Source organism: Acanthisitta chloris, unplaced genomic scaffold (genome assembly GCF_000695815.1).
Source record: "Acanthisitta chloris isolate BGI_N310 unplaced genomic scaffold, ASM69581v1 scaffold2095, whole genome shotgun sequence".
Lineage (NCBI taxonomy): Eukaryota > Metazoa > Chordata > Aves > Passeriformes > Acanthisittidae > Acanthisitta > Acanthisitta chloris.
In genome coordinates this window covers 112,677-132,079 of record NW_008671927.1, presented here as the reverse complement: position 1 = coordinate 132,079, position 19,403 = coordinate 112,677, and the positions used below count along the sequence as shown (strand labels likewise).

The 19,403-nt window shown below is 37.2% G+C and overlaps 1 protein-coding gene across 1 annotated transcript in view; it reads right to left on the bottom strand.

Annotated features, from left to right (window-relative positions):
- LOC103801856 (laminin subunit alpha-2-like) overlaps positions 1-19,403 on the bottom strand; it is a gene marked incomplete at both ends in the record, with an annotated part of 152,688 nt that overhangs the window by 98,527 nt on the left and 34,758 nt on the right. Inside the window, 5 exons of the mRNA XM_009074290.1 lie at positions 5,857-5,956; positions 7,626-7,804; positions 9,469-9,586; positions 11,803-11,892; positions 14,577-14,756. Of these exons, the coding sequence (XP_009072538.1) occupies positions 5,857-5,956; positions 7,626-7,804; positions 9,469-9,586; positions 11,803-11,892; positions 14,577-14,756 (667 nt within the window). The remainder of the gene's footprint in view (positions 1-5,856; positions 5,957-7,625; positions 7,805-9,468; positions 9,587-11,802; positions 11,893-14,576; positions 14,757-19,403) is intronic.

Here is a 19,403-nt window from a genome sequence, read left to right as displayed (position 1 = left end):
CTAGAGGAATACATCTTCTCTGAATGTCTTATATGCTATCTATAAAGATTAGCAATTAGCCACTAGCAATCTCGGATTGTTAATTTTTATTTTCTTTTTAAAGGTTTTCACGTTTTAAGTTGTCTTTATTTTTAGGGAGGCCTTTTCATTCCTACCAGAATGCTGAATTTGACTGTCCTTCAAGAGGAGAGTTTTAAAACTATTCCTCATGCATAAATCTAGAGGTGCTTCTCCTTTTTATGGCTTCTCTAACTATATTTAAGAATTCATCTACAGGAGTTTTAAGGTGTATTATCTGTTAATCTATACAGATATGAAATTCAATCTGTCTACACTAACCTTGCATCCTCTTTGATCTCCTATAGCACATCATACTGACTGTCACCTTCTTGATCTGTCCTAATTATATACAGAATTTCGGTGCAAGAAATTTCTGTGTTACTTACTATCTCAAAGCCATGCGCTCCATGGGCTTTTATGCCTGTGGCTCAGCTAATTCTCAAATTTCTGAGTTATCCTCCTATCAACCAGCCACCAGTGGAGCCCCACAGCACAGCTGGCTACAAACTCCCTTGCAATCTGGGTCAATGCATCTTAGCTGGACAACCTGGAACAGAGAAACTTCTATTCCTTCCAGATGAAAATACCCTGCTGTGCTCCAGGGTCCAGCAGTAAAATATACAGGCAAATTTGCTCTTTAGAAGTGAGCCAGTCTCATCTGAAAGTTTCAAGAACTCATTCTTATGTCTCACAAGGTCTCATAAGTTAAATCTCAGCAAACTCAAATTCAATTAAATGTCTCTGTATGGTAACTCCCAAATACTCATTTCCTCCACTGCCCAGTCAGTTAATTTTTTTTTTTATTCCTTATCAAGAACCTTCCCTTCTGCAGCTCTTCCTTTCTCTCCAGTCAAGGAAGAGAGACCAGGATTGGAAACTCTCACCAGCTCAGCCCAGCCCAGCCCATTCTTACACAGCATACACGGGCACGGATAACCTTCACTTCACTATCAATCAAGAGACCTCACACTCCACACATCAGAGAAAGGAAGGCATAGAGACTGCTAACTGTACTTTCAGCTCTTAGGCTTGTTGATATGGTTAGTCTGTGTATTTTATCTGGCTTCATGCCTTCTTTCATTTACAGAACTTGCAAGATCTTGGCTCTGACTGGATTACACAGTATGTAAATTCCTCTCAGTATTCCACTGGTTATTTTTGACCAGGCTTCTGTAGTGCATATGTAGTGTATATTATGTCAACAGTTAAATTACATTTTGATTCAGGACAGACGTTTGAGGTCTGTCCTTTGTTTTTGTTGTAATGAACTAACATTTTAGCAAAAGCACATCTTTTGCTTTTGGTTTATGACTTCATAGGCCTTGTTTGAATGGGGCTTTATTTGATGAAACTGTTATTCCTTGTTTTCTACCTGAATATTATCAGTTTCTGTTCTATCTTTGAGCATACAGAGGCCTTGAAAATTCGTCCTAGAGGATGAGTCATCTTGAAATATGAGTTTTATCAGTCAGTTTTCTCTCAGCCTACCAGTCTTTCAAAATTGCACAAAAATATATGCATGCTCCAGACCCTTGAAAAACCTGCAATCCCAGGACTGGCCTCTTATTTTCACTCCCGTTCAACAGCTTATACATTCCAAAAATGATCTCATGGTGGTCAGTGGGCCTGCTTGCTGAGCAAAGTACTACAAAACCTGAAGAAAGAGTGACATGTCTGGACCCTACTTATCCTAAAATGTTTGAGAAAGTTTTTCAGCAAAACAACCCATCTGTCATTGGGATTATATTGTGCATAAAGAGAAAATAGGGAAAAAAAATTGAATTCATGATAGCATGTGGTAAAGACTGAGTCATAAAACTCTGCCAGTTTCCAAACCTCACAAGTCTTGCAGGTGCTTAAAAGCCAAGTAAAATGACTATTTGTTAAAATATAAGCACTAGGTCTTGAGACAAGAGTACAGATTCCCTGAGAGAGCCCTAATTACTTGAGTGCAGAGTAGTTCTGAATGTAGAGGTTCCACCATTTCTTCTTTATGGACAATTGCAATTCATTCTAGAATGCTGACTGAAACATGTGATGATAAAGTTATACTATGATGATCAAAATGGAAATTTTATGTACTTAATATACAAAAATATTTCTTTTTCTCCTGAAACAATGAATATTGTATAATAAAGCAGTTTCTTCATTCCCTTCTCTTATCTGCCATGGCCTGATTATGACTTCAAGATGATAACATGGGATAAAATGTTTCTAAAAATCATGGGAGTTAAAGTAGGCCTTAGTGGCAAGCTAGCTGAAGTAGGCCTCAGTGGCAAGGTAGCTAGAATAGGTCTTAATGAGAAGAGTGATTATTATCTTAGCAGGTCGATGTGTACCTGTGCAAGTACACCTGGGTACCTATCTGTACGTACCCCCCTAAATAACAGATAATTATACCACCATCATGGAAAAGGGGGTTCGAACTCATGCTCGGGTGAAATACAACAATGATGGAAGGAGGACTGAAACTCATGCTTGGGTGAAGCATAACAAGGATGAAAGAGAACTCGAATCATGCTTGGATGAAATCAATAGAACAATAGCAAAGTAATGATTAACATATGACTATACCATGGTTATGTAAGAGAAGAGTATAAAAATGTATCCATCTCAGAACCATGTCGGAGTCAGATTTGGGTCTGTACCCCGACTCCCAGAGCTCTTCAATAAAAGCACCCATATAATCATTCCGTGATTATGTGTTTTCTACGCTAACAAAGACAGTCATTTAAATCCACTTGATGTACTTCATCAATGTACCAGTTATTACAGTATTTGCAACAATTTTCCATTTTGATTGCTGCTTACCTACTGTATTCAAGCACTCTGAGAACGTACAGCCTCCAGCTTTATTTTACTTGAGAACTGTTCACAGTAACTCTATATCCCCAGTGATGTTCCTTATTATCATATTTCCATTTTAGTTTAATGCTTTTTTCCTTTCTCAAAGCATTTACTTACCACACATTTAAGAAGCATATTCCCATCTTACACCAAGCAAACAATTTATCCTTAAACAACTAGCCAGCAAACTCTGAGATGTATTTCAGCCTACCCAGTGTGTTCATTCTAGTTGAAAGGTGAGTAGAGAGATTCCTTCAGACAAATCATGCTTTCTAGCCTTTCCTTTATGAAGGCTCCCCAGTGCTTCAAACCCAAGTACTACCCATGGTGAGCAGTATACAGTAAAAGAATTTTATCAGTGTACTGAATATAAATTTGAGGGGAAAAAAGTGATCTGCTTTCAGGATCATTTTATGCTAAAAAATGATATCCAGACTTGCTTGCAATTCTAACACAATCTCTTCTATTACCACAAAAATCTTTTCTTGAAAGAAATATTAAAAAGGCTTTTTCTTTTAACTAGCACTATTGTGTCTTTTCTGCTGAAAGACATTACTGTCACAAATATAGCCCACAGGTCCAAAAACTATAATCAAACACAATGTTCAAGAAGTAAACAGTTTTCCTGATGTCTTGGAACCTTATTTAGTACTACAAGAAGCAAATAAATGGTAAGAAGACATTGTAGGCAGAATAGCTGTGAAACCTAATTAGATGTAAAACTCACTTATTTTTGCATTTGTGGTCTTTAAATACGTAAATAATAAGATAAATATCAATATATTGTCCTCTGGGCACTGTGTAGACAGTGTGAAGTGACCACTTCTCACCAAACTCCCAAGACTGGGCAGGACACAGACAACTGGTCTGGTTTCAAGAACAAATGCATGGACAACTTTGCCAGGAGAATTCCATATACACAGTTACCTAAAAAACAATTATTGTCTCATCATATATAAGAAGTAGTAGTTTAAACACATGGAATGACCTCTACAGTAAATAAGTTGAAAAGAGGAAACATCAGTGGATTTGAAAAGGAATAAAGGGAAAAATTACTTCATGTGTTACAAGCAGCAGATTCAACAGAGATTAATAGCACTCTAATGTGCACAAAAGGCCTCTAGCCAACTGAAGAAAAACAAGTTAACTTGCAGGAAGATCAGGAGAAGATGGTTGCAGTCAGAAGAGAAAAAGATGAGAGTTTTCCTTTTGTGAAGGAAGCAAAAGAACTCTCTGGTTTTCAGGACTGGAGGAACTGCAGAGATAAGATGCTTGTTTGAATGCCTGGGGTGAGATAAACAGCACTGGCCACTTGCAATAAAAGTAAAAGGAGGCAAACCAAAAAAGAGAGAATCAAATTTTGGATATGTTATCTTCAATATGGAGGCATGACACAATTCTTGATTTACCAGAAAGACACAGTTAACAACCAAACAGGAGCTTTATTCTCTTCCTTGAGAGGTCCAGAAAAGAGGTCAGGGAAGAATTTACCAAAAAGAAGATCAGAGGATTAAGGAGGCAAAAGGAGATACAGGAAGCAAGGTGTCAAAGCATGGTACCTCCTTGTCATATCACAGAATCTTCAGAGTTGGAGGAGGGAAATGAAGGTAAGAACATGCTTCAGGCACCAGAGCAGATATACCCCTGAAGCCCCTGGAGGATACCAAGCTGGAGCAGAGATCCACACTGAAACTCATGAAGGACCCCATGAAGGAACAGGTAGATACTTCTTGAAGGAACTATATCCCATGGAGAACCCATGGTAGAGCAAATTTTTTTCCTGAAGGACACAGGCCCATGGGAAGCACCCACATGGGAGCTGGGGAAAAGTATGAAGAGAAAGGAGTGCCAGAGAGGAACTGTTAAAACCACAATCCCTGCTCCCCATCACCCTACACCACTTGTGGTAGTGGGGGAGAAGGTAGAGGAGTCCAGAACAAAGGAGTGAGGTGGAGTAGGGATGGGGAGGGGGAGGAAGAAGGTGCAAGAGGTGTATTTTTTATTTTTGTCTTTGCTTATCACTATTCAAATCTATTTAAATTGGCAATAAGTTAAATTAATTTTCCCCAAGTCAAGTCTGTTTTGCCCATGACAGTAATTGGCAAGCAATCTCCTGGTCTTTACTTTAACCAGTGAGTTGCTTCATCTTATGTACTGCCCCTGTCCTGCTCTCCTGCAGCCAGCCAAGTAAATCAGTATCATTTTATTGAACTGATGCAATCAGTACATGTTTATTGCAATATATTTTACATCTCTGGGCCCTGTATTTGCATCTCCACCAAGCTGCTTCTATGCTCTCTATTTCAAAAATGATTGCTATATTTCAAAGGATCCTAATTAGCCCAATTAAAATATTTCCTAAGAACTGATCTTGAGTTTTGCTGTTATCTTCCTATGGAATTTTCTTAAGTTTTACAACAAAAAAACCATAAAACATGGCAGCCCATTGCTTCCAAAGTACAATGAAGCAGATTATTGTCTAGGTGAAGACAGCTTTTACAGGGCTATGGTAAATATCTTGCAACTCTACATTAATACTATAGAAAGTACACAAATATGACTCCCTTCAAACAGACTTTTTTCTAGATTTCAAATGGAGATATGCTTAGATAGGAAAACAGATTAAAATAGTGCTGTATTAGCTTTAATCTCTGTCGTAAAAGAAGAATGCTTCAATATTTTCCATTGGGAATGCTTTTCCAAATGTATCCAAGCTATGAATCTGAAAGGAGCCTCAGCAAATTAGGAATATGATTTTCAATAAAAAAATTATTATAAGAATAGGTGGATTATCATTCACATGAGCAAACCTTAAAAAAAAAAGAAAAAGAAAAAGAAAAAGTTGTGGGTTGGCTTTATTTTTCATTAAAGATACCAAAAATGTGTTTCACTTTGCTTTGACTGCTGCTGAAATTAATCTTTAACATCACTGTTTTTGAGGGATCTTACCTCCTTCTGCATGTTTCTCATCCTTAACACAAGTATCATTTAAAGAGCCATTTGGATCACAGGAACATGGCTGGCATGGATCTCGGCTATCTGGCAATACCTATAAAAATAAAGAGGTTACAGAACAAAACCTTACTCTTAATAATTGGAAACTTTTATTTACTTCTTAAACAAAAAGTAGGTGAGAACAATTTCTGTGTTGGTGGATATATCAAAAATGAGATAGTTGATAAACTTAGTCTATGCAGTCTAGGACAAGAGGAAAGGGCCTCAAATTGCACCAGAGATTGGATACTAGGAAACATTTCTTCACAGAAAGGGGTGTCAAACATTGGAATGGGCTGCCCAAGGAACTGGTGGAGTCACCATCCCTGCAGGTATTTAAAAGATGTGTAGATGTGGCACTTAAGGACATTGTGTAGTGGTAGACTTGGTAGTCTTAGGTCAAAGGTTGAACGTGATTATCTTAGAGGTCCTTTTCAACATAAGTGATTCTATGTTCTATGATTATATTAAGGTTAATTTTTGGATTTTCATTTAGAAACTTGTAAGTGACATATACAAATATGCTTTCATTTAAAAAAAACCAGGTGTAGAGATTCTAAAAGACCCTAATATAGTTAAAATCAATAAATGCAATGAAGTAGACTTTAAGCATTTACTACCTAAAGTAATATTGACAAATAGCTCAGGTGTCCTTGTCAACACAACTCAAAAAACTAACTAATCTTAGTCAGTAACTGAACAAAAAGGTAAGTGAATAAAAGTGAACATTAGGCAATGGAACAATTTCTTTTTGTTCTTGAAAATGTTACCACAGATAAACTTGAAGCTTGGTCTAATAGCACACTGGGAATATAAACTACAAGTTCTGCATGAGCTAGGGTACATCCACATACTACAGATACAGTGTAAACACACATACACATATCAAATCTCTATTAGTTGGGTGATAACCTGATTCAGAGGAAAAATTAAGTAAGTGTCCTGCTGCTGATGAAATCAGTACTCAGGACTCCTTTTCTCAAACTCTAAGGCTAAACCCAGCAAAAACAGGAAAAGGTAATTATTGCTATTTGCTGATGATTTCTGTTTGAGGACTGAATGCCTGACTAAAGGCCATGATTTACCCATCTAAAACTATATAGACCAAATATAAGGAATTTAGGCACACACTAATACTGTAGCTGTCTAAAGCACAGGCACAGCCCATACTGACAATACAAATTAACATAAAAGATTCATCTTCTGGCAGCTTCAGCTTAGATGAAAATATAGCCTTATATGATGAAATACAAAAATCAATTCCAACTGCACTGAAATTTAAAGTCATTCATGAGGCACTATGGAATTTCAATGGTTATTAATTCCACATTACATTTCAAAAATAAAAATTACAGACTCTTTGTCAATATCAAATATAGCAATATTTCTTTGAACTTTGATAACAAAACTTGCAATTCATTACTGAGGCAAAAGTTCTGTTTACAGGACCACATCCTCCTTTAAATTAAATTGAAATACTAGCTGGAGGACCTGACCTCAAGTACATTCCTTCATATCAACACAATTCACTTTCCATTTCTCTGAGTGTTAACTTTATGGATTTCCAGCTGTGAAAAGCAACTGCTGCACTGTCAGAATTAGAAATTAACCTTCATAAAATGGCAGTCCCAACTGCCACATCTTTTTTAAAACTTAATGTCCCACGCTGGTGATGATTTCAACACCAGGCTTTAAAGAGAAGGGACAACAGATCATGCATTTACCCCTTTAGGTCTGAAGTATCCATCAATGCAGGTCTCACAGTTTATGCCACTGGTGAAGTCTGTACAATTCACACACACTCCACCCCCAATGTATTCTCCTTGGATATTCAGACTCTGATTTCTGTCTGCAACATCCTGATCATAGTAACACTCCTCAGTCTTCCCATGACAGTTGCATGCTAAAAGAGAACGAACATGTTAGCAAATACATTCCCACTGGAAATGCCCCACTGTCACTAAGGTATTAAAAACAGTCATTCAACATTTTACCATAGGTGCTGTGTATACTGTAACTGACAGCACATCCAAGCATTCATTTACTGCTTCATTTCTGAAAATTAATGTGGTGCCATCACAAACACAGCCTGGAATTTTGTCTGTTGCATCTTTTTCCTTAATGTTTTTTCTCAGGGAGTATGGAAGTTGACAGACATAGCCCAATTATGATATTCCTCTTTCATTTTAGGTTGTTTAAATTGATAGTTGAGAAACCTTTTGCTGGTTGCACACAAGGCTCATGAAGAAGTCAACTAAGTTGAAATATAAGAGGACTTATAAGGAAAGCAGCAAAATGGTATGAGCAAACTAAAATAAGTTCCATGAAAGCTAAAAGACATCCTAAAAGCACTTGACTTGTACATATGCACATAAGAACTGAGTCAGAATAAAGGGATTCCCAAGCTTTGTACTTCTTTTGATGTTCATATTTGAACTTTTAGACTTCAGCCCCACATGCAGGAAAGCTAATCTAATAATCTGTTGCTGTGAAAACAAGGTAGCTCACTATCTCTTGCTTCCCCTGTGGTATTAAAATTTCCACATTAACTTCCACATAAAGAGAAATTCAAAGCTTGCTAACATTGTAGGGAGTCATTCTCCTTACATTGGACCCAGGTCCCAGGGAACTGTTTCCACCATGCTAGTACAATTCACTGAGGGCTGAACAGGCCATAAGAAGCATCTCAAAAATTAAATGCAAAAATAAATTTACTCTGATTTCATTCCAGAATACATTCCCAGTGCAGACACAGTCCTGACTGAAACAAAGACCTCAGTGACCAAAGTTTACAAGACACAAATAAGCAATAGCCACTTTTAATGTGGGTATATCTGTTTCTTTTTAATTATTTTAAGCCACTCATGGAAAAAAAAATATTTGAAATCTTACAAATGAACGCAGTACAAATGAATGCATCTTACAAATGGAGCACTAGATTTTATTATGTTTAGAAATATAAGTGGTATGTGACCTTTGGAAGTAATATGTTAAAGTTCAATTATAACTACCCTTACTACAATAAATCTGAAAATTAAATTCCCACCCTGTGGGAAGGTGAAATTTCAAGGAATGTTTTCATTCCGTGTTGGAAAACTAGACAAATTGTGTCTTCTGTTTAAAAAATCAGATGCTCAAATTGCATTTTGATCATGTAAAAATATTTTGTTTAAGCAAGGCTAATCATTATAACATACAAAACTACCATTTAAAGTTTAATTCATGAAAAATCTATAAAAAGATTTTTTTACTCTACCAGGATACAGTCCTGTTATATTATCAAACAAAACCATCATAATTCTAAAGATTAAACAAGTCAAAATTATTTTTATATAATATTTCTCAAATATCAGCACATTACAGTAAAATATTCCGAGATCAATAAAACCACATTCTACATGTAATTTTTCTGTTAACTTGTTCGAGCCACTGTAAATGAATATCACGCTAAATGTTATTCATAGAGATATATGGTTAGAAACAAAATTAATTGCAAAATCATGGAGGACTAGAAGTTTTCACTAGCAGTTGTAATAAACTTTCTCTTTCATACTGCTTTCAACTTACGTTCACATTCATGCTTATGCAGGAAAGTGCCAGCATGCCAAGGCTTTTGATGGAAACCAGGACAACACTGATCACATGTCTCTCCGCATGTGTTGTGCTCACACTGACAGACTGATTTCTAATTTAAGAGAAAAACAAATATTTACACCATGTGATGATATGAGGAATCTGTCCATGTACATAATCAACATTCCATCTCAAATTATGAAAACATTCATAATGGCTATAGTCTAATTCTTTTATTTATTCATTTTTATTCATTTATGTACCCTACATTCACCAAGTGTGTTTAACCTCTACAGCTGTATTTTAAGAAAACAGCCATGAAGCAAAGAAAGATAGTTAGCCAAATAATCTAAGGAGAATCTAAGAAACTAGGAGATTTTAATTCTAACTGGATGAAGAAATGAAGGTGGGAGAAAGAAAGTCTCCAAATACAACAAATAAAACAGTGTTGGTAGCCCTCAGATAGAACTTGACATTACAGGAAAACTGATCTGGCCATAGAAAGAGTGAGCCATTCTCTACCCTTCCCTTAGATGCAGCTATCCTGCGCTACAGAGTGAAATTAATTCTGATGGCTAATTCAAGAAAAATTGGCTTTATTTTCTGAACTTCATGTGCTGGTTACATTTTGACTGGGTAAATCAGCTCATCATGCAACCTTCTAACTGCATAATTCATCCTATGAGAGGGATAGCAGGAGTGTTTAAATAAGAGATGAGCACAAGTCCAGCCTTTCAGACACACTTCAGTTCCCTCAGCAGACTACCTTAATCCCAGTACGAAAATATTGCTGTAGGGAGTACCAAACTCTGAGGCACAGAAGCAGCTTGGAAAAGGTAAAAGAAACTGTGGTTTGGAGAAACTAGAAGCAGAAGTTGCCTTCCCAATAGTTACTCAGTGAGGGGGATTCTCTAAGGTCCCTGTGAAGCCATTCAAGGTCAAAGCAGCGATCTGGAGAAATTCTATGGTTCACATGACAAAGCATAAATCTTGCAAAACAAGGCTAAGTTAACAAACGCTTCAGAAAAGCAAGGCAGTAAATTCCAGCAAGTTTATTATTTGCAATGCTAAGGGAGACTCTGTGGTAACAACTACCATCATGTTGCTTATGAGCCTATTTTGGTATGGCTTAGTCTAAAGAGTGTCCCTGGAGAGCAAAACCTTCAAATTTCTTCTGACTTGTTTCCCTTATGCTATGTTTTGTACTGGTCAGACAACAAATCTGTATTTGTCATCCTGCAAAACAGGACACCACACTTGTCAAAATGCCTTTATTGTATATTTTATCTAGTAGCTGAACTAGCTGAAGTATGTATTAATCACAGTAACAGCACTTATTTTCTGAGGCAGGCCCAATTCTAACAGATGGCACTGAGTCAGTGTTGCAGACTGATAACTAAGGGCATCAGAAACAATAGTTCAACATTTACTATACGCATCATTACAGAAAAGGCTCAGAAGGATTAAACCAAGGAGTTTTCAAAATTTTTACTGCCATCCATAGGAACTACATAGAACTGTAAATGCATTCTGTTAGATTTCTTCAATTTACTTTTTTTTAATGAGTTCCTACATAAGTACTTAATGTCACATACAAACAAGATTATTCTGTTAAATCCTATAAAGCTCCTACTTAAGTGAATAGCATATGAAGAGATCCCACACTAAGGCATGTAATATTAGTAGATTGGAAGTTCTGTATTAGTGATAATGTGTGCCTGAAGTTGGACAATCAGTAACAAATTATATTTCTATATTTCAGCTATATTGGTTATGTGTTTATTATGTTGGTTATGAGCAAAAAAGAGTTACAAGTTGGAAGACATTATAAACAGCTCATGATTTTCTAGATTAGCTCAACTGATCACTCAATATTTCCTGCACAGTATATGCACCATTCTAGAGCCATCATTTGTTTGCAAGTTTCAATTAAGTATTTGTCAGTCATTTAGGAAACACCTTAATTAAAATGAAGAAGGAAAAGGCAGACTGACTGTTAGTGCTCATTTCTACAGCTACATAGTGTAACCCAGACTTCTGTTGTTCCTAGGAAACTTCCAATATGGACTGAATTTTCTGAAACCTATTCTTTCATTTCAAGAAAGCCTCTGCTGTCATTGTATGAATGTTTATTATTCTGGTTGCCAGCAGTGTTTCATCCTGGCACTGCTTCTGACTGTTTTTCTAGGTGAAAATAGTCATAAATTCACAGAACATTAAGGAATATCGATATCGGGGTTGTCTTGATATTTTTTCTTATGTTCTACCCTATAAATAAGGAATATTTAAACACATAAAAAAAAAAAGGAAGAAAGAAAGAATACCTACATTGGTCATTGGATCCAGTGGACAAGCCTTCGCATGGCCTGAACATATACACATACCTCCAACAGATATGTCTTTTATAGAATAGTAATACTGTAAGACAAAACAGAAATTGAATTGCTAAATGGATTCTAAAATACAGGTGCCAAACTGACAAACTCATTTCTGGTGACAAAACTGTCAGGTCCTGTTTTATTTCTTTTTTTGATCTATTACAAATATAGCAGACAGTGTAATCCAAGCCATGTCTTGATCAACAGATTCAGGCTTAGTGAAAGAAAGGGTATAAATTGGCACAGTTCCATTTGTTTGAAGTCACAAGAGCCACGTCAATTTACACACAGCATACAACAAACACAAGAATAGGAAAAGGCTATATGCACACTGGAGAGTGAAAAGTCAAATGCTATAGAACTTATTCCCTTCAGAAAACATGAAAAGGAAAAGGCCTGATGATGGGGAGAAGAGAAAAGCTAGAACAAAACCTAAGAAACACCTTTGTTCACATTAGTTGGGTCTAACTTGAGCATTCACTACACAGTAGAAAGAACTGGGTTGCACTACTGGCCTTTTGAATTATCACAGAGCAGTCTTTATTACTGAGATTTAAGTGCTTTTGACCAGCTGTTCTGCCATTTGATCATTTTTTTTCTTTCGCAAGGATTGACAGCCTTAACCAGAAAAAAGGATGGGAAGATATTTATAATCATGTATTACAACATCTATGAAAAGTGTATGTTGTCCATTTTTGTCTGTTTTGTCAAAGGTCCTGCAACATGCTAACTACTGGCTAATCAAATCAAACATATGCTGTTTGCAAATTTTGCTCTTACTGTGTTCAACCTCTATATCAGATCATGAATAAATATATCATACAAAATGCAAACTCTTATCATTCACAGGTAACCTTCCAATACACAGAAAATGTGTGATTTGTGGCTGCCCTTTGTTTTCTGACAAGGATTTCAAGTTTCAATTGCTTCTTATTCCTTTGAGGACAGCCTCATGGAGATGCCACGCAGAAGTTACTATTCTTTGTTGGTTTGATAAATCAGTGGATCATCCTGCACTCAGTTTTCATGAGTTTACTGTGATGTTTGAAGTCTGAATTCAATTTTGTATTTATATTAAATAAGAGCCAGATTATTAAATGTCGACTTAGACATACACATACAGTTTCCATGACTAGTGAGGCTGCAATAACTGCACTCAAGTGCAAGGGTTTCTGGGTTCATAATACAAAACAGTATGGTTCATTCCATACTTTCAGGAACTGACAGCACCCTATACATTTAGATGAGGAATGGGTAACCAGAAATGAGGAACAGGAGAAGCAAATTTTCTTTGCAGTTATCCACAATTCATAAATGATACAAACCAAAGCCAAGAATAACAAATACTGACCCTTCATAACAAGATTCACTATGGTGGCAACCTAAACTTTCCAAAAGAAAAATAGGATGACCAACAAGAACGGGAAGTGAGCAGAAAGGAAAAAAAAAAAAATCTGCAAAGTTATAAATCCCCAAAACCAGTTTTTGAGAATGCTTAATAGAAAAATCAGATACACACAACATTTGAGCAGCAGGAAAACAGGGAGATATGGCATAAAAAGAAAGTACAGGTTTGTGCTCATTTAGGCTGGGGTAAAGGTATTTTTCTTCACAGTGGCTAGTACAGGGCTATGTTTCGGATTTGTGCTGAACACAGGATTGATAATATTGACATGTTTTTTTGTTATTGCTATGCAGAGCTTACACAGATCCAATGCTTTTGCTGCTTCCCATACTGCCACGCTAGCAAGGATGTTGGGGGTGTATGGGAGATCGGGAGGAGACAGAGCTGGGACAGATGACCCAAACTGACCAAAGGGATATTCCATACCAGATGACATCATCCTCAGTATATAAAGTGGGAGGAAGAAGGAGGAAGTGAGAGGACACGTTTGGCATGATGGCATTTGTCTTCACAAATAACCATTATGTGTGCTGGAGCCCTGCTCTTCTGGAGATGGCTGAACACCTGCCTGCCTGTGGGAAGCAGGGAATTAATATCTTGTTTTGCTTTGTTTGCATGCACAACTTTTGCTTTCCCTATTAAACTTTTCTTATCTCAACCCATGAGTCTTTCTAGCTTTTACCCTTCCAGTTCTCTCCTCCATCTTACTGGTGGGGGAGTGAGGAAGCAGCTGAGTGGTGCTTGGTTGCTGGCTGGGCTTAAACCATGACAAGATTGCAGAAAGAAGATATAAAGATGTGCACACACCAGGAACAGTGAAGAGGACCAGGGTATGATGTGAGCTTGAGTCCTGCAACCAGTCTTTTATTCCAAAGCAATACACAAAAGTTTTACTGCTAGCCTCAATCATACGATAATGCTAAAAGTGTTGCATTCGGGCCCTATTACTTTATAGTAACATTAGCAGAAATTCTACTCAAACGAAAAGTTCAAGGAATGTAAAAGATAGCAAAGAATTAAGTAGCAGAAGAAGCAAGAGGACACTAACAGCAACCACTTGCCAAATACCTGCATCCAAATGTTTGCAGCCAAAGGAGCTGTGTGCTTATGTTAGTAACACCACTAAGCTGAAGAGATAAAATTGTTACTACTTCTATACAGAATAGAATGAAGAGGAAATTCTACAACACCAGGACTTTTGACAGATAATAACACATATTCATCGACTTCCAACATTACCTATGGAAAAAAAAGGCAGGTAAAGCATTTACAAATGCAAGTGAACTTCTACACGTTTCTACTATCTTGCCAGAACTTACCCTCCTCGTAACAATGGGATCAATTTCAGTTGGATCTTTGTGTGCAAACATCATTAAATCAGCATTTAGTGTCCGTATCCTCTGGAATCGCAGGCGAATAAAGCGAGCAGAGGTGAATTCCAGCAATTCACGAGAAGGATCATCAGCACTAGGCCGCCCATTAATTAGAGAAGTGTGAATCTGACGAGAGAATTATTAAAGTACTAAGAAATTAGATTACTTCAATGCTGCCATGATTATGCCAACAAATATCATTGTGTGAATGCGTTTATAAATATAAAATACATTCTTTCTTTAGAAATTAGATTCCCCCTGAAATATTCCATGTGTTCAGAGACTCCACCTATGAAAAGCCTGTACAGTAAAAACACTTTGAGCAAAAGAAAGCCATTGGCTACACAAAAACTGTAGCACAAACTGTACCCAGGCCCTACAACAGTGTCCATGCTGCAGGCAACACATTTCTCCTCCTCCAGTCTAAAATAGGTGTTTTAAATTTATCATACAACCAATAGGCTCAAATATTTTGAGTTAAAGAAATGTATACTTGGAATGGGACTCAGAATTCAACATTGGTCAGTTTGCGCCTCTTAGAGCAATCATCATAAAAAGGCTTTTGAACTAGGTGTATTCAAACTTGAGGATAAGGTAACTTTCGAAATACTGAAAACTACAACAGCAGGATGAGATAAAATAAGCATTCATAAGCACCTTTCCTTCCCCACTGTCTCTTCCCACAATACATCTTCTCCTTTGAATCTTGTTCTCAGCAAGATGAAAAAATTTCCTGTGTTGCTACTGTTTTCACCCAGTCCTTGAGGAAAAATTTTACCACTTCTGAGAACTCCGTTCAGCGTTTGTTTTTCCAAAGATGCTACCTGTGACTGTGGTTTACGTAAAGACTGTCCCCACTTTATCTGCCTACCCTATCCTAAAGTCTAGGAATCTTCTAGATAAGTGTTCTGTGGCTCCTTCATAAAGCGACTCTGACCCTGACTGCAGCATCAAGGGCAATGCAACAATAATAAGAGATCATTTTCCCATCCTGTCTTTGTAGATGATCATGGCATACATTAGCTGTGAATCCACTAAATAAAACAGATGGGTTGCTACAGAAGTGTTCTTGGAAAAGGCCTACAATAAGAAGCATGTCAGGTATAGCAAAATACTGTTAATGAGCACCTAGGGGGAGGGGGGGAAAGAAACCATTAGTTTTCCTGTATGCTGGAGTGTTAAATTTTAATTGGAGCATTTTTATTACAGACTGGTACACTGAAAGAATGTTCAGATGCTGGGCCAAACATGCAGAACATTAGAGTGAATAAGAGAACTTTTTATTCTTTGCAATGAACACGTTGTGCATCTTACCTCAGTGCTCTGAGTAAGAGGTCAGGCCACACAGCCATTTACTGCCATTGAACATCGTCATATCACTGCTGTTTTAGGCAAACAGCTGCACTCTGAACACCAGCTGGCATTCACTCAGCTGTGTCTGCCTCGCACAGAGGAAAGAGACAGTAAATCTACTGCTCCCAGGAGCCCAGTATCTCCTCCTTTTCTGGAGTTTTTGGAGGTGCTGGATAGAAGACTTACTGAACAACTCTTGTCTTGCACTGGCTATGTGATACTATCAACTTATTTACCTCAGAGGTGAGTGTCAAGAGAATGATGCCAGACTCTTTTCTGCAGTGCCCAGCATCAGGACAAGTAATGGCTATAAACTAAAATACAAGACGTTCGACCTCAACACTGAGGTAGAACGTCTTTAGATTGAGGGTGGCATAGCATTGGAACAGGCTGCCCAGGAATGTCATGGATTCTCACTCTCTGGAGACATTCAAAACCCACCCAGACACCTTACTATGTAACCTTCTTTAGGCGACCCTGCCTTGGCAGGGGGGTTGCACTAGATGATCTCCAGAGGTCCCTTTCAACCCAAACAATTCTGTGATTCTCTGATTTTCTTTACCAAGACAGAAACCCTAAACCTCATCACATCTGGCATCCTGCTCCACTGTATCCACAGGTACACAAAATCACTGGGAGCCACTCCGCGAGGAGCAGCTATCAGTAATATCTTGGCTACATATGAATCGGCACCTCCAAGTATCTCCTGTCTTATCTCCAGAAAGAGGTGATATTGCTGCCTCCTCCTCAAATCATAACGACACTATCACTTCAAGTTGTGACTCAATTTTGCTTCTAACTACAATTAAATTATAGGAGACAGTTGGGTGAAAATGAACAGAACAAAATGCTATGAGAAAGACAGAGTACAACAAAAGATTAGAACAAAAACCCCAGAGGAAGCAAGGAGGAGGTCCTGAACAAGAAACGACTAGTGCAAACAGGAAATAACACATGACCAGAGAACTGTGAAAAGAGATAGAAGAGAACATGTGGGGAAAGAAAACTTCAAGAGAGACCTGAAGATGGTTGTAATAGGTCCAGTGGAAATTGACAGATCTTTCCAAAAGAAGCAGGATTTTAGTAAAAGCACACTCCTAAAGATTTCTTTGCCTAATATTTACCTGCAAGCAAGGAAACATATTTCTTCTGAGTATTTTTTCACACAATCACCCCTTTCCTTTAAACAGGATCTAAGAGATTTGTTTCTTACAGCCAGCAAACATAGATAGGTTACAGTTTAAAGCAACAGAATACTCAAGACTGAACTTTGATATTCCAGAGATAAAAAAGAAATATTTTTAAAGTAGCGCTGAAAATATCCCCTTGCTCACTCTCATGCAGCAACAGCACCGTGGCTATAAGCAGCATGGCAACCCGACTGTCTCTTCAGAAAGAAAATAAATAAAGCTTTTGGGTGTGTAGTGAGAAAGACTCAGGTAAAAACCCATGTATCAGAATATGCAAGTGCCCACTGAGACTTGAAAGTATGAGTCACAGATACAGATTAACCACAACTGACACAGCTGACAAAGAGCAGTCATATCTTTTGATTTATATATATTTTAAAAGAACAAATTTAATCTTCAGACACAGATGGGGGGGATGACCCACCACCTTGGAGTGATGGTTTCACTGAATTGAAATGTAAATTAACAAAATAAACTAAGAGGCATCCATTTTAGAATAGACTCCCCTTTTTAAAAGGTTTCATGCACCTATATGCCAGCAGCACATCTATTTGGCAAGGCTACTCTTGCAGACATGGTGACTTCCATTTATATTGTATGTCATGTTTGTCTTCGAATGTTTCACAATTTCATTTTAAAACAACAAGCAACTAATTTCTCATAATTACTGAAATGAAACTATGTCCGGCATGAAGTGTGGCACCTATTCAAATATGTACACCAAAATGACACAAACTAGAAAATTCAAACTGGGCAGTTTTATCAAAATTAATCTTAAATGAAAATTCTACACAGGCAAAATTAATTACTTTAAATTATTTCTCCTCCTTTAAACATCTGTGATGAAATCATTACTTTCTCCCTAGAAACATTCAGAATCTAGTTGAAGAGTATCCAACTAAGCTGTTCCTACATCTTGAAAAGAGAATAAGGAAGAAACTAAGAGTACTTTAGGAACATCTGCTATTAATCAGGCAAAACACAGTAAGAATCTTAAAGAAGCTTAAGTAGAATTATGCTTACAATATTTTCAATATGACTCTCACAGTAAGACATCACTGTGTTTTTCCAGAGCACACTCTCTTTTCATCTCCCTCCACTATCTTGCACTTAATTGTAAAACACTGTTCACAGGACAGCACATTTTCAGGCAAGACACTAATGTGGCCTCTACTCTCCAAATATTTTTGATTCAGATCCAAAAACTGTTCAAGTGAACACAAACCTCAATATCCATCTACAACTATGCCATACAAGATGATCACAGAACTTCAAATATAGCTCTGAATCCTACAAAGACTAGGCCCATTTTCACACAGGCAACTACAGTGCTGTAGACATAGCACTAGCTACTCACATACTGTGGTATGAGCCACACCACAGTTCTACAGTAGAGCAAAGATCCAAAGCTGAGTCTACCAGGAAAATATTAATACTTCAATACACCAGTTTTGCTGCCACAATTTGATAATCCAAGTCCCCATGAGGGGATAATTTCAAATATTGTTCAGGTTTTACGGACAACTTTCATTTATCAATTCCAAGACTGAAGTAATCATAATTTGGATTCTAAAAAAAAAGCTACGCAGATTTCTACTATAGCAAACATTTCCTTAAGCAGGAATTTGTCCAGGATTATTTTCCAACAAATGGAATCTTTAGGTATCTCCAACAGAAGCCAGAAGAAAACTGTAATGAAGGAATATAAAAAACTAATCATTTAGAGTGTGATTCCTCTGATATACTATCATCACTTTGTCTGACTAAACAGTGTATCCTGAGCTACAGAGTGAATCTGAGACATGGTGTTTAATGTCTACCAATTGTCCTATTCTCTTTTTTTGCCTACTCCCTTTTTCCACCATTACCTTTTTCATCACTGTAGATACATGTCACAATGGGAAGAAACTTGTTTCTTTAAGAAAACCAAACTCAACCAACAAAAATAACTGGTTCTGGAGGGGTTGCTGGTTAGGCTTTTGTCCTTTTAAACCTGAAATTCATAATTATTTAATTGACAGTAATCTAATTTTTAATTTGAGAAAATTGTGAGTAGTCAACATCTTTTCTTGGAGGTCTGCCTCACACAGTATCCAAACCAACGTGCTAACAATAAGACAACGGCAAGGATATATAATATTCTTTAGTGATTATAGGAGCTATAGATAGTTTCTATACATTTAGTAAGCCTCAAAGGATTCCCATGAATACCCATCACCTAATAAGGATT